This window comes from Gopherus flavomarginatus, chromosome 5 (assembly GCF_025201925.1).
Source record: "Gopherus flavomarginatus isolate rGopFla2 chromosome 5, rGopFla2.mat.asm, whole genome shotgun sequence".
Classification (NCBI taxonomy): Eukaryota; Metazoa; Chordata; order Testudines; family Testudinidae; genus Gopherus; species Gopherus flavomarginatus.
In genome coordinates this window covers 116,460,410-116,476,671 of record NC_066621.1, presented here as the reverse complement: position 1 = coordinate 116,476,671, position 16,262 = coordinate 116,460,410, and the positions used below count along the sequence as shown (strand labels likewise).

At 47.3% G+C, this 16,262-nt stretch overlaps 1 protein-coding gene across 1 annotated transcript in view; it reads right to left on the bottom strand.

Moving 5' to 3' along the window:
• The window catches only part of VSX2 (visual system homeobox 2), a 44,671-nt gene extending 28,681 nt beyond the window's left edge, over positions 1-15,990 (bottom strand). The window contains exons 1-3 of the mRNA XM_050955744.1: positions 15,570-15,990; positions 14,202-14,286; positions 10,032-10,155 (exon numbers count right to left, since the gene is read on the bottom strand). Of these exons, the coding sequence (XP_050811701.1) occupies positions 10,032-10,155; positions 14,202-14,286; positions 15,570-15,990 (630 nt within the window). The remainder of the gene's footprint in view (positions 1-10,031; positions 10,156-14,201; positions 14,287-15,569) is intronic.
• Between the last annotated feature and the right edge of the window lie 272 nt (positions 15,991-16,262).

Sequence of the window (16,262 nt, the reverse complement as noted above, 5' to 3'; positions counted from 1 at the left end):
CTAACAGCTGCTACTCTGAATCCTGACTCACAGTTCATTCCCTGCTCCTTGATGTGGGTGTGTTGCCTCTTACTTTGAGTTGGCCCTTAACATCTAGTAGGTAGAGCCACAAACAACAAGAAGCAATGCGATATGTAAAAAACACACTAAAAAAAATGAGTTCTGAACATTAATTTGTGGCTGAAGGAAGTCAGTGGATTGAATGCATCTGCAGTTTAATGAAGCCCTTCAGAACCAAAAAAGTCACAAAATTTTGATTTGTTTTAGCTGGACATGCCCATGCTTTCGTTAGCACAACCCCTTGCACATGGAATGCCACTCGAGCAAGTCCACCTTGTCATTTAATTCCTTCCCAAGACTCACTTCCACTGCAATGTCTACAAGAAACTAACCAGCTATTAATGGCTAGATATAGGGATAGTTTACATAATAAAAGTGAAAAATATATGGCAGTAAGAAGAGGTATTCCAGACACTATTTTTCTCTTGCCTACTATATCACTTCTCCTCCTCACAATTCAGCTGTTTTTAACCCAACCTTTTGGGGCAGGGTTCACATCTTCCTATGTGCCCATACAGCAACTAGCACATTTCTGGCAGTGCTAGAATAATAATTAGTTTGGATACAAGCATGAGCGTGTGCACTGAAAACTGTCTGAAGGACCATAAGCAAAGGGGAATGAAAACACCCCATTATAGCAAGGGCTAAACAACTCAGCTGAAAAAAATGAATATGAATTTAGAACTAAACAAGCATTTTACGCAAGAAGTGCTAAAGCAGAGAACTCCTCACATACCAATTAAAACGCAAGTGCCGAGAAACACCAAGTGCCTTGAGAAATACTCAAAATAATATTAGCAAAGAATCCTGTGGCACCTTATAGACTAACAGACGTTTTGGAGCATGAGCTTTCGTGGGTGAATACCCACTTCGTCAGATGCATGTAGTGGAAATTTCCAGGAGCAGGTATATATATGCAGGCAAGCTAGAGATAATGAGGTAGGTTCAATCAGGGAGGATGAGGCCCTGTTCTAGCAGTTGAGGTGTGAAAACCAAGGGAGGAGTAACTGGTTTTGTAGTTGGCAAGCCATTCACAGTCTTTGTTTAATCCTGAGCTGATGGTCTCAAATTTGCAGATGAACTGAAGCTCAGCAGTTTCTCTATGAAGTCCTGAAGTTTTTTTGCTGCAGGATGGCCACTTTAAGGTCTGCTATAGTGTGGCCGGGGAGGTTGAAGTGTTCTCCTACAGGTTTTTGTATATTGCCATTCCTAATATCTGATTTGTGTCCATTTATCCTCTTCCGTAGCGACTGTCCAGTTTGGCCGATGTACATAGCAGAGGGGCATTGCTGGCATATGATGGTGTATATTACATTGGTGGACGTGCAGGTGAATGAACCGGTGATGGTGTGGCTGATCCGGTTAGGTCCTGTGATGGTGTCGCTGGTGTAGATACGTGGGCAGAGCTGGCATCGAGGTTTGTTGCATGGATTGGTTCCTGAGCTAGAGTTCCTATGGTGCGGTGTGCAGTTACTGGTGAGAATATGTTTCAGGTTGGCAGGTTGCCTGTGGGCGAGGACTCCTCCTGAGGGTCGAAATGACAGTCTGGACCTATACATTGAATGCTTCTGCCAACATGCACAGGCAGAAATTGTGGAAAAACATCGCTTGCCTCATAACCTAAGTCGTGCAGAATGCAATGCCATCCACAGCCTCAGAAACCACCCAGACATTATCATCAAAGAGGCTGATAAAGGAGGTGCTGTTGTCATCATGAACAGGTCTGACTACCAAAAGGAGGCCGCCAGACAACTCTCCAACACCAAATTCTGCAGGCCACTTCCCTCAGATCCCACGAGGAATACACTAAGGAACTGCAACATCTACTCAGGACACTCCCTACACTAACACCGGAACAAATCAACATACCCTTAGAGCCCCAACCAGGGTTATTCTATCTACTACCCAAGATCCACAAACCCGGAAATCCTGGATGCCCCATCATCTCGGGCATTGGCACTCTCACTGAAGGACTGTCTGGATATGTGGACTCTCTACTCAGACCCTATGCCACCAGCACTCCCAGCTATCTCCATGACACCACTGATTTTCTGAGGAAACTACAATGCATTGGTGACCTTCCAGAAAACACCATCCTAGCCACCCTGGACGTAGAGGCTCTCTACACGAACATCCCACACACAGATGGAATACAAGCTGTCAGGAACAGTATCCCTGATGATGCCACAGCACAACTGGCTGCTGAGCTCTGTGCCTTTATCCTCTTACACAAGTATTTAAAATTTGATGACAATATATATCTCCAGATCAGTGGCACCACTATGGGCACCCGCATGGCCCCACAATATGCCAATATTTTTATGGCTGACCTGGAACAACGCTTCCTCGGCTCTCGTCCACTCACGCCCCTTCTCTACCTGTGCTACATTGATGACATCTTTATCATCTGGACCTATGGTAAGGAGACTCTGAAAAAATTCCACCAGGATTTCAACAGCTTCCACCCCACCATCAACCTCAGCCTGGACCAATCTACACGGGAGGTCCACTTCCTGGACACCATGGTGCAAATAAGTGATGGTCACATCAACACCACCCTATACCAAAAACCCACCGACCGCTATGCCTACCTTCATGCCTCCAGCTTCCATCCCGGGCACATCACACGATCCATTGTCTACAGCCAAGCACTGAGGTACAATCGCATCTGCTCTAACCCCTCAGACAGAGACCAACACCTACAAAATCTCCACCAAGCATTCTCAAAACTACAATACCCGCATGAGGAAATAAGGAAACAGATCAGCAGAGCCAGACATGTACCCAGAAGCCTCCTACTGCAAGACAAACCCAAGAAAGAAACCAACAGGACTCCACTGGCCATCACATACAGTCCCCAGCTAAAACCCCTCCAACGCATCATCAGGGATCTACAACCCATCCTGGACAATGATCCCACGCTTTCACAGGCCTTGGGTGGCAGGCCAGTCCTCGCCCACAGGCAACCTGCCAACCTGAAACAGTCTCACTAGTAACTGCACACCGCACCATAGGAACTCTAGCTCAGGAACCAATCCATGCAACAAACCTCGATGCCAACTCTGCCCACATATCTACACCAGCGACACCATCACAGGACCTAACCAGATCAGCCACACCATCACCGGTTCATTCACCTGCACGTCCACCAATGTAATATATGCCATCATATGCCAGCAATGCCCCTCTGCTATGTACATCGGCCAAACTGGACAGTCGCTACGGAAGAGGATAAACGGACACAAATCAGATTAGGAATGGCAATATACAAAAACCTGTAGGAGAACACTTCAACCTCCCTGGCCACACTATAGCAGACCTTAAAGTGGCCATCCTGCAGCAAAAAAATTTCAGGACCAGACTTCATAGAGAAACTGCTGAGCTTCAGTTCATCTGCAAATTTGAGACCATCAGCTCAGGATTAAACAAAGACTGTGAATGGCTTGCCAATTACAAAACCAGTTTCTCCTCCCTTGGTTTTCACACCTCAACTGCTAGAACAGGGCCTCATCCTCCCTGATTGAACCTACCTCATTATCTCTAGCTTGCCTGCATATATATACCTGCTCCTGGAAATTTCCACTACATGCATCTGATGAAGTGGATATTCACCCCCGAAAGCTCATGCTCCAAAACTTCTGTTAGTCTATAAGGTGCCACAGGATTCTTTGCTGCTTTTACAGATCCAGACTAACACAGCTACCCCTCTGATACTTCAAAATAATATTGTTACTAATCCATATGTCTGCTTACTTTTAACTCATTTGTACACTTCCTACACTTCTGAAAGCAGAGAGGACATTACACACTTATCTGAGATTTCACTGCCCAGACATGCCCCATGAGTTATTGGAAGATGATATATCCGTTGAGGAGATAGAATAAGCTATTTCAAAAGTACCTGATGGCAAAGCCCCCAACTCTGATGAACAGATTATTTTATTTTATACAGTTCTTTAACAAAAATGCTGGTTCCCAATTAACTAATGCAGAAACTGTTCCGTATGCCCTGTTCAACCATAACCTGCGTTTGTGCCTTAGGTTGGCCTATTTATCTTCAATAAGGGCATAAAATCATCCCAAGTTTTAGCAAGCAGGAAGAATTTCATCCTGATCTGGTCTTTACCAATCACATGGTACTTACACAGGCAAGAGATGATCTCATAATATTAATATTCCTTAAGGTAGCAGAATGAATTGCATATTTCTACAGCAATTCCATCCCTAGATTCCAGAAAGGCCATTGATTGCATTGAGTGGTCAGTCCTCATTTCTAGCCTTGATTGATAGGATTGGGGCCAAAATTCCTTACTTTGATATGGTAATCGTACCAGACCTCATCAGCCAAGCTCTTTAATAATGGTTATGAGTCCAAAAACTTGGCCTTCAATAAATTAAATATGCTGCCACTTGTCATTTTCTTTTATTATGGCTCCTCTAGCTCAAAAGGATTCATTCCAGTAACTATTTCCAGGGGGGGGGGGGGGAAATCAGGGATAACGATCACCTCCCAGGCTCTGTGTTCCACCTCCTAAGAGATCCCCCGTGGCCCATTCTCATGGGCTCCAACTCAGTTAGACATTGGAACATTAGAATTCGGTACTGGAGTTCGTGTAGCCACAGACTCTTTAGACCTTTTCAAGTTGAATTATCCTCCTTTAGCCCCGCACTTTAGAAAACAATCTTGCATAACTAGAATATACTTAACCTCTATTTTCCTGAATAAACACTATTAGTATGAACTTCCCTCTTCATCCCCCTGCAATTAATTACTTTCCCCAATTCTTCCAAACCCAATCTCAGTTAAACTTCTTTAACAACTGCAGGGTGATATTAAAATGTATTTTGACAGGTCGCAGATAAAAATTAGACTGTGTAAGAAAAGAGATGTATTCAAATGAGGTCTCTAGGATTTGTGGTTCCATAGGGATCCAGTGATGTTTGGAAGGGCATGGGCAGTATCAGCACTATTCTCATAATGAATCCAATAGTGCTGCTAGACAGTTAAGTTGTGAAACTCCAAACCACTGACGGATTTTTTTTTGATACAGAATTATAAAGATCTTTTTTATCTGCTCTAATATAATTACATTGTTTACTCAACATACAAAGGTTATACTGACTAGAGTTGCCAGAATTCTTAAATACTTTCCATTCCCTTCTCCCCTCTGTAATAATTGATCATTTCCCCTAGAAGATTATCCTACTCTCCATCCAAAAAAAGACCGGCATGGTCTTACTAGATGTACCCAATTTCTTGATATGACTGGTCAGATATATTCCTTTGACCAGTATGCAACAGTATAATTACACCAATATATCATTATTTCAATAATCCCATACTTGGACTTTTACAGGGCAATACCACTTTGAATACAAGAGGCTTACCAGGCTTGGAAAACATAACATTTTAGATAACCAGAATTTAAATGCATCTAAAATCCACACAATACATTTAAGAGACTGGGATCTGCCCTCTTAAGAAGCATACAGGTAGATTTGGATATTAGATTCCTGATGACAGAGTGACTATATTTTGTGGAAGAGGCCAGACTCTTAACTCATCTCTTATATTACTGTAGCTGGGAGTGAATTCTCCCAGCCTGGGTAGATAGACTTGCACTAGTGGGGCTCAAGCTAGTGTGCTAAAAATAACAGTGTGGACATTCTGGCTCAGACTGGAGCTTGGGCTCTGAAGCCTAGGAGATCAAGTGGGCTCAAGAGTCTGAGCTGGAACGTCCACACTGCTACATTCAGTGCACTACCTGAAGCCGTGCTAGTGCAAATCTACCTGCCTATGCTGGGAATCTCGCTTCCAGCTGCAGTGTAGATACACTCACTATGTACTAAACATGTGCATACCCAGTAGCAGCCTGCCTCACCCCATACAGATTGGCCTCAATTTATTTTGATAAATGTCACTTCAGTTCTGCTATAGGCGCTTTCAAACATGTGTGATGGGATTACACATTAATCCTGATATTTTGTGAAATGGTCACAATGCAAGTTACTAGGAGATGAGAGAGAACCTGCTAGAGAAACTAGTTCCTCCTTTGGTTTCCTTTTGATAGAGGAGACTTTCTAATGCTGCCCAGTGAGGAAATCCTATGAGCATCTGCTTCAGCAAAGCATGGGACATCCTTGCAATGAGGAAACTTGCTGCCCTAAAGAATTAATATCCATATTATCTCATTACCTGGGCACCTGGGAATATTTTTACTGAGTGCAGTATAATGTATCAAAACAAGAAACTAGAAGTATTTGATACCTGTTAAGAACACATGGTGCTTTGCTACAGGTACTGCTTGCGTGAATAGTTCTTGTACACCACTCTATTTCTGTTTTTCCATTTATTTTGTATTTATTTTAATATTGGGCTCTGCCTGTGACCTCCAAAAACTAAACCCATACATGAAAACAAAGGGTAGTAATACATGACAATATGTAAGATGGGTCCAGTGGGAAAGTGCAGGAGTTGGCATTAGGAGTCAGTCTTATATAACTTATTTATTAATGATCTAGAAGAGGGAGTGAACAGCATGTTAATGAAATTCACAGATGGTACTAAATTGGGAGGAGCTGCAAATCCCATGAGGACAGAGAAATATAGAGGGCCCTGGAAAGATTAGAAACATGGGAAGGGAATATGGAGAGATCCAGTTTAGGAAAAAATATAGCTAATATGTTAAGTGGAAAAATAATTTGAAACCAAAAATACTGAGTGGAAGAGGGAAACCTGGGAAGCAGGAATGTCCAAAGAAGACTTCGGAGCGATAGCAGACAGCCACTAGACAGATAGGAGTCTGCAATGTGATGTGGAATCAAAACCAGGCCAACAGTAGTTTGGGGAGAGATGTGCAGAAGGTACCTGTCCCTCACTATACAACACTGGTGTAAACTCATTTGGTATATTCCAGTAGGCTCTTGATCCCGTTACCAGAAAGGCAGACAAATTGGAGAAAGTTCAGAGAAGAGCAACCAATTGATGAAGGGGTTAGACAGACTGATTTATGAGGAATGATTAAAAAAAGATATTATAGCTTGGATAAGCAATGACTAAAGGTTGGAGAGTAGAGGTTGATGAGGAGAGGATAGTGTATCACTATTTAGAGGGTGTAAATCCCAAGGCTGGTGTGAGAGAGAGAGAGATTATTCAGGGCTGGTACAAAGGAGAGTAACTGGATAACGTTTAAAAAGGGGGTATTGAGGCTAAATATCAAGGAGCACTTTCAAGCATTAGCATCATCTTCTTGATATGTGGGGAGGCTTATAACACGAAAGCAGCCAGGGAAACACTAGAAAATATACAATAAGGAGCAATCCTGTACTGGCCCCTTGGAGACAACCTGCCCTTTCCCTTCAGTATCTCTTAGGAGTCTCTCATGGGATTCTGTGATCTCTGTCCTGGCACGAGAAGCTCAGATTCCCCATACAATACTGCCATTAAAAGCTACCGTTTCCCATACCATCCCAGTTTCCATAATGATCGCATCCCCCTGGGATACCGGTGCTGATGCTTATTACGCCCCTGTTACAGAGTCTATAGCTCCTACTAGATGGGTTTAGTCCAGTTCCAGTTGAGTAGGCAGACCACAACAGTGACAAGTTGTGGCACAGAAGTTGCCGAACAGTTTCTCACTGGATAGTGACAGAGTGAAATATAAATAGCAATTCAGGGAAAGAAAAAAGAATTGTCAAGCGCTATTCAGCTACTAAATAAGACAGATGAAAACATTGGCTCACATCACAAAAATGACCCAGATATTGACATTACACACGCAACCTTGACCTGCAGCACATGAAAATATTGGTCAATCCCAGCCTATCAGCCTGACGTGATCGGTAAATGGTGTCTCTACATTTCAATAGTCTGGTTTTGTCCGGGGCTAAGGTTCATTCCCAGACAGACAAAGGGTGAAGGCCCGTCTATGGGAAATCAAAGAATAGTCTTTCTAATCTAGCTCCAGATGATGAATGCAAGCAATGTTCACCTCCCCACAGGCCTCTTACACCCTGATTCACAGAGACGACATCCCAGAAAGCCAGAGGTATCCAACTGGCTCCCCATCCAATTCTTTCTTGCTAGAAGCATCAGGACCTATCTATCAATGAAATCCCAATGTGGAATACAAGGAACAAGAGACCTTATTTTAGCCATTCCTATTTCAGGTAAGGAGCCAATTAATTATGTCTCAGGCCTGCTGGAAATTAGTGCTTAGGATAACAGCAGTGAGGTCAGCAGGAGTCATGCCAGCACAATAGAAGGATTGGGACTTGATTTTATCAACATGGTATGTTTGATTAGCACAAGCCTTTGGTGGGGGAAGATTTGTATTGCAAAGAAAAAAAAAAGTGAAGCTGTTTGGTTTGGGAAACTCTCCATTCCTCCCTCTCCCCTGCCACTGTCTCCCTCCCCCCCAGTTTATACCTTAGTTATTTACAGCATCGGCACTATATCCTTAAGAGTTCTCTAAGGTTCTTGTGAGCCCATGGAATGGGCAGTCTACCAGTGCTGAAGAAATAGCCACGTAATGATGTGTTGGTCCCCTGAGTGCAGGAAAGAGGCACAGACTGAAAGAGCAGATTTAAGTCAAGGGGGTGGTTGACAAAATGAGGGGGACAGTAAGAAAACATGCAGTTTAGTGTGGCACGAAGAGGAACCCAGGCCAAGCCCTTCACAGAGAAGCCGAGCTGCATCAGCTAGAAGTACCTGCCACAGGGATGCAGGGGAACAAGGCCAAGCTTCAACGCTGCAAGCCCAGAAGCTTCATATCAGCACACACAGGGAAGCCAAAGGGCTCCATACTTTGCCGCTTTGTTCCTGCGCTTTGTGCAGGAACCAGGAGCGGGAGGTGGGGGAGAAGGGAAAGCAGAGGTGGCTTTAAGCTATCTTTGTGATCTCTACATTCTCAGGTTGTCAGGGTCCTACACTGCCTCTGACATTAGTTGCAACAGTCATAAGTATTCTCCAGCTTCTGTTCTGGCCTCAATGCACCCCTATGGGCTGTCTGCCAACCCAGAATAGCCAGAGAACAGCATTCTCCAACCACACTCCTTCCCTCCCCACCCTGACATGCCCTATGCTAAAGGTTGTGCTAGGGCATTGACACAGAGAACTGTTCTGGCAGTTCAGTGGCATCCAGGGAATCCCCATCTAACAGAGATGCAATGGAAAATCAGCCCCAAAAGATTTTCCTAGGGAGCCACAAGTGCCTGTTTGGAGAGTTTGACACAGAGGACACAAAAGGCGCATACACATGCCTTATTTAGAAACTCATCCATACCTGAGTTCATAAAACAATCTTATCCAGGGCTACACTAGGCAATCTGATGCACCCTCAGACAATGAGATCTAGCCCTCCTATGTGCCTCCAAGGGAAGAGAGTCTGGCTGTTCTCCAGGTCAGTGCTTTAATTTGTAGTGGGTTGGGATCAGGGATTTCTCAGTTCAGGGACCAGGTTTCTGTGGAGTTTCCTCTTTAACCATGTCCACACAGACCCTTGGGAGCTGCAAGGCATGGCTATCCAGGTCATTTTGACCATTTTGAACTCTTTCAGTACAGCAGCTCCTCATTTTGGGGTTATTTTTCTATTCTGCCTATTGTAAAATATATCCATTATCCTGGGTACCTTGTGGCAGGTGCTAGGGAAGTTAACAAAACAAACACACACACAAAACAGGACAGTACAGTACACACACTAACAGCAGCACACAATGCAACCGCACACACAAAACACCACATCCACAAAGACACACCACACACATACACCTAACAGATGCTTGCAAAGAAGCACAGAAAATATGACTGCCTAGAGGTTTCAGTTCTGAGGGATGGAGTTTTACTCAGTGTGATGTGACCATTTCTGTGCTGGAAGCTGCCGTGTTTTCTCCTGAGGGAGAGAGCGAGCAAATGCTGCTTGGGAAGGGAGGGATGAGAGGGGTGCTCTAAGAGCCCAGAGAGGAAAGATTACCTGTATCCTGTCTTCAGGCAGTTCTGTTTTCATGGCCAGCATCTCTCTGGCATAGACATCAGGATAGTGGGCCTCATTGAAGGCCTTTTCCAGCTCCTCCAGTTGGTAGGATGTGAAGATTGTCCTGAGGGGAGTAAAACTCATTGATCAGAATATAGAGAAAGCTGAACAGTCACAAAGATGGAGAAACAGGCAAAGGAAAATCTCAGAAACTGGATAACGTATGTAGATTAAGTTTTACTGTTTTTCTATGGACAGAAGGTCAGGCCCTTGGCTGAGAGAAAGCCCAGAAAGTGCCAGGACATTGTGTTCTTATAAAGTCACAAGTCACCTTCCTTTTCAGCCAGTTCCTCCTCTAGGCCACCTCTCCTCCAGTTTCTCTTCCACAACAGGATCGCTGAGATGACCGTAATCTCTAGATTAGATCTCAGACATGATTTCCTTCCAAAAGATATTGAAGTGTCTCTTTTCCCCTCAAAGAGGGCCCCACTTCCTGATTTATGGGCACTATGGTCCCCTTTATGTTTGCCACACAGACACTTCAGAAGATTGGACTGAGGCACGGACAAGGAGTGACATTGTTCTCAGCATCTCATCTCTCCCAAGTCTCTCCCTGCTTACAGGTAAACCAATCCCTTCAGATCCCTAACCCTCAGCAAGTCCCCAAAGTTTTGTCACAGCCCTCACTACTTTCACCAGCCAGTTCCTCCCCGAATGCACGCAATCTCCAACCACGAACCCAGGGCCAGTTCCCTTGCTCGACTTCTACACAGGAACCCAGAAAAACCTATCTCCCACTAGTGGATCCCTGCCTTCCTCTGATTTGCATTACCCCTTTACCCATCATTGGAAATCCTTCCTGACTGCCCTGAATGGTCAATTGTCCCAACCTGCATCCGTATGCCCAGTTCTCAGCTTGGGATGGGTGGATTGAAAAAAAAAATAAAAATCAGCAACTGGAAGCTGTGACAGGTGAGAGCACAACTCCAGGGGAATGCAAAGAGATTCCAGCAATGGGGAAGTAAGGTACCAAGAGCTTCTTCACCTCCCTGCTGCCAGAAATCCTCCCTGAACCTCCGGCTGTCCAAACCCTTTGAAACTCCAGTTTTCTAAGTGTGGTTAGCCTACACAGCAGTTAGCATTCTCATGTGTGTTTGGTTTTTTTAAACTGACTTGCATTTAAAGTAAACAATCTAACCATAGGACAGGAGATACAGTGGCTGAAAGAATTTTAAAAAAAATTTTCACTGAAATAAATTAGAGAATTTCAAAAGATCTTATGCCTTCCCAATAGCACAAACAGAAACACAGTCTCAAAATTACCTTCCAACATTCAAAACCTAAGGATTCCACCAGATCAATAACATTATTAGCAAGAGGGGCTTGTGAATGCAGGGGACCGAGTCTGCAATCAGATCTTTATTTAAATTCACTCCTAAATCTGCTCTGTTTAGAAGGATTCTGTTCCTGCTCTTGTAGGATCATGGACACTAGAATGAAAAAAGACCTATTAACTCATCCAGTTTCTCTCTTCTGGACCCAATACAGGATGATTTGTTATTGTACATTCTCTAGTTTTTAAATGTCTCAAGTGTTTGGGGCTTCTACCATCATCAGGAGATGATGCCACAGCCCAGTGCAGCTCACTGGCTGAATATATATCCTGAAATTCATCCTATATTTTCCCTTTTTAAAACATCTGATTAGTCCAAGTCCTTTTTACCACAATACATAATCCCTCCTTCAGTTGTCACTTAGCCCAGATACAGCAGACAGATTTGGCAGTTTTAAGCTTTTCTTATTTAAAAAAAATAATCACTAAACATGAAAAGTTTGTTACTATGCAAAATTGAAAACTATAAACAAAGGCAAATCCTGTTTCCAGTATCCTGATTCATCTCTAGTCCTGATCCAATTGTGATCCTTACTCCAATCCTAATTGAGATCTCACTCATCATCAAGCCCAATCTAGTTCACAAAGGAAATGAGTCCATATTTATTCTAGGGGTAACCATAGATTGCTTGACTTGAAACTACGTCACATAGGTCACTAGTCAACCCCCCTGGATTGGGGCAGAACCTCTAGCAGGGAATCTAGCCCATTCTGGGATATTTAGTCTCTTCTTGCACAGCATCCTGGCTAGGCTTTCACTAGGGTATCTTTTAATCCACCGATCCTGAACTGTGGCACGATTGATTTAATTATCCCTAAACCATCCCTGATAGATGGCTGTCCCACCTCCTTTTGTCCTGACTATCCCTGGCCATGGCAATCCCAGAATCAAGCTAGGTACTTCTAGCCATCACTGTAGTGTCTAATGTTTATGTGGCTCGGTGATTTTTAGCTGCATTTTACAGATGGGTAATAGAGGCATAGGAAGGCAAAATATCCCATAGTCTGTGACAGAGCTGGGAACCAAAGCTAGATCCCTAAGCTGTGACGCAAGTGCCTTAACCAACAAGCCATCTTCCCTTATCTACCTTAGCAGCTTGTTCTACCTCTTGTTGAATATCTTCAATACTTTATTAATAATGAATAAGTGATTGATAGAAACTGCTATTTGCCTAATAAATGATGCTAAAATTGCTCTACTGCATTGCAGAGTCCAGTTTTAATACCCTGACTACTCCCATTTCTAGTGGCCCTGGGATAAATGGCTTGTCGCTTTAGGAAATATTTTAAAACTATTGGTGCCTCTGGGACCCACATACCTAAAAATTGTAGACACTTTTTGAGTAAAGTAGTAGCCTGGTTTTAAGGTTCCAGGATCCAGAGCCATAGAGAATAAATCCCCGAGGGTAACTTTTAAAAATAAATAAACAAACAAGCTTCTTATTATGAAAAAGTTACAATAAAATTTTAACATACTAAATTGTATATTACTGAGTCAGGATCAGATTACTATTCAAAGAAGCTTGTTGGCTGGGCAACCCTCCTCCTCCTCCCAATCCATTAATAAAGATGACCAAATTTCTTAATACTGATCCTCTCTTTTTGGCACTTCTCTTGTTTATGGACTTGGCGGGAAAGCTTTTCTATTAGGACAGTCATATTTTACTATATCATAATTGTATAGGTGACCCTTCCACCTATTTCAAATAATGTGCAATAGAAAGACAAACTAATTTTTTTAATTGTTGGCAGTGAGACGTTCTGTTTAAATTGCAGATACTTAATGCTCTGGTGAAGAGAACAGGTTAGGGGATCTCTAGGAAGTGGCATTTTGTCATAAGAAAGGTATCTTTATTAATTTCCTCTCCAAACCATTTAATTCTTGGGCACAACCACCACATGTGCAAACATGTCCCCCCAGTTTCCTGCAACTCTTTCAACAGAGTGCCTCTCTAGGAGCAAATATATGATGAATCTTAACTGCAAATGCCATCTGCGGGTAATTTTCTTGAAATTCATAATCAAACCCCAAATCCTGCTTCCTTTGATCAGGGAGCAAAAAGCAGAAGGTTCCCTTCCTATAGATTCCTCCCTCCTGTCGCCTTTATCGGGGGAGTTCAGATCTGAGCCCCTGTTCCTATGGGCTGAATTAGCTCTTATGTGAAGGGTGCATGGATCTATATAGAGGATGCGGAATGGAATGGAATAGAGGTGGAAGGCAAGGTTGGACCCAGTTTGCAGCCTTGGCTGGCTACTCGGGATTGCCGATCTCATGCATTCATGTTTATTTATATTTTTAATAAAACGTTCTTTTATTTGAAACCCATCAATGGCACAGCAAATCCATGCAACCAGACAGTCCTACTGCTATTGTCCTCATCCTTCAGCCCTAGCCCCCTCAATCGCCTGTTACACCGAAATAGTGCATTTTGTCTCAGCGCAAGCCCCGTGCAGCAGCTGGATCCAGTGAGCGCGAAGTGCTTCATGCACAGACCCAACTGCACCATCGGGACCCGAGGCTGGAAAATCTTTGGGGGGCAGGAGCTGAGCCATCCCGTGCCTCTGTGCAGTGCCCAGCACGACAGGGCCTCGGGGACAGAAATAATAAATATGGCTCCGCGAGGCCTAAAGGTACCAGCCAAGGCTGGGGCAGGTTCTGCTGCTGGGGGCAGGCAGGCGAGCCCACAAGGTGCGGGGGGCTCCAGGGTAGCCCTGCGGGGTCTCGCCCGCTGGGAAGCCGGGCAGGCAGGGAAGGGGGCAGCGGGCTTCTTTCCTACCTGTGCCGTCTCTTCTTCCGCTTCTTGCTCTGGTTTAAGGAGGATTTGGACATTTTTCTGTCGCTGGAGGAAACATCCTCGGAGTCTGGGAAGAGAAACGCGGCACAGACTGAGGACGGGTTCGGGGATTCGCCTTTCCCAGCTGCGCAGAGGCCCCCAGGCTGCCGGCGCTGGCGCCCCCTCCCCGGGCCTGGCCGGGCCAGGGGCTCCCTGCCCGGCGCGGGGTGCCAGGGGCTAGCACGGCCCTTGCTTTGCCTCTCCCTAGGGTTTCGCTTAATTTTTCGTTGGTTCGCCGGGGATTTCGTTGCGATCCCTCAGCCGCAGCCCCCGGGCCGGCCGGGCGAGGCAGAGCCCTCCTGGAGCGCCTGTCCTGGGGCGCGGCGGGGGAGGGCTCGGGGCTCGGCCGCTTGTGCTCCGAAGGGCCGGTTCTTTGCGCGCCTGTGCCCCGATTTCAGCCAGTTTCGTTGGGGTTTAATTCCGGGCGGCTTTAAAACAAAAGCCCCAAGAGGGCGTGAAATCCCCGCGCTGCGCCCGCTCCCCCGGGATCCCGCCGCGGGGGGAAATCGGGCTGTGGGGGGGTTAATCCGCCCGGCTCACCCGGGAGGCGCCGGCCGATTCCCGGCGTGGCTCGGGGCGCATCCGTATTCGCCGCCCAGGGTGGTGGTTCGTTTCCCCGGGCCGGGGGCCGTTCCGGCAGCTCGGGGTTCCCCCACCACCACCCCGGAGCGGCTGGTGCAGGGCGCCGGGACCCGCATTTCGATACAATCGGTTCTGCCATGGGGCAGGGACCGTCTGGGGCTCGCCCGAGGGGCGGCCGGGTGGGATCGGCCTGCTCCGGCCCGGCCCCCCGCGGTAGGTATTCCCGCTGAGTGTTCCAGCTGCGGGCTGGGCGTTAAAGGCGGGCGGGCGACCCCGCCGGGGAGAGGCGGAATTATTACGATATTTACTAACTTTCCCCCGGGCAGCTGCGGGTGAAGCGCGCCCCGCCGGGTCCGGGGCTCCGGAGACGGCGGCCGGGCGGATCCTGCCGTCTAGCAAACGGACGCCGAGGCACCCAATTCCCCGCAAACGAGTTAGGGGCTCCGGCGCCCCAGGGGTCAGTTCCCCTTCGGCTCTGGGAAGCCCCGGGGACGGCGCCCCCCATCCCCCGAGCTCCCCCCCGTGTGGCACCCGCCGGCCGGGGGTTTCCCATCGCCAATCCATCCACCTGGCACCGGAACGAATTTTAATAAAGCCCCCTGGGGGGGGGGGGGACAGCCCTGGCTTCCCTGCCGCCCTGGCTCCAACGCCTCCGATCAGGGGGCAGAGACCTGGGGGGAGCGGACCGGCTATGGGGGGGGGCGCCCCGGGGCAGCAGCCTGAGCCTACCTGAGCTGGCCGTCTGGCTGGTGTCCAGCTGTCCGGGGGCCCGGGCCAGGGGCTGCAGGTGGACGCTCTGGGGGTCGGACAGCACCTCCAGGAAGGTGGGCTGGGTGTAGAAGCTGGGGATGCTCCCTGCCCCTAGGAGCCCCATGCTCACGCCACCTACCCCGGCGGGGCTGAGCACAGAGCGGGCCGCCAGCAGGTGCCCGGCGGGCAGGGAGTCCAGGGCAGCCCGGGGGTGAGAGGGCGGCTCCTTGTTCAAGCCCAGGATCTCCTGGATGCCGAAGCCGGTGCACCTGGGCGGGGTGGGCCCGGAGCTGGGCTTGGCCCCAGCCGCAGCCCCGGCCCCAGGCGCACTGGCCGCGCTGTCGGGTTTGGGTTTGCTGGGCAGGCTGTGGGTGAGCGCGTCTCCCGCTTTGCCCGTCATGCTGCGGCCAGCTGGTCCCTAGTGCCCGCTCCCGGGAATGCTCGGGAGCCCCCGGCTCAGGCCCCTTTTATCCGCCCAGCCTGGAGCCCAAGTGGGGTCAGAGCCGAGCAGCCAATCACAGGGGCCAGCCGCGATTAGGAATTCCAAAAAGCCGGCAGGCTCCAGCACAGGCAGCGGAGGGGCCAGGGGAGGTGGCCTGGGACACGAAGTCCGGGGGGATCCCAGGAGATGGGGGAACCTTGTGGAGGCAGCGAGGACCTGGGGGCCGCCTG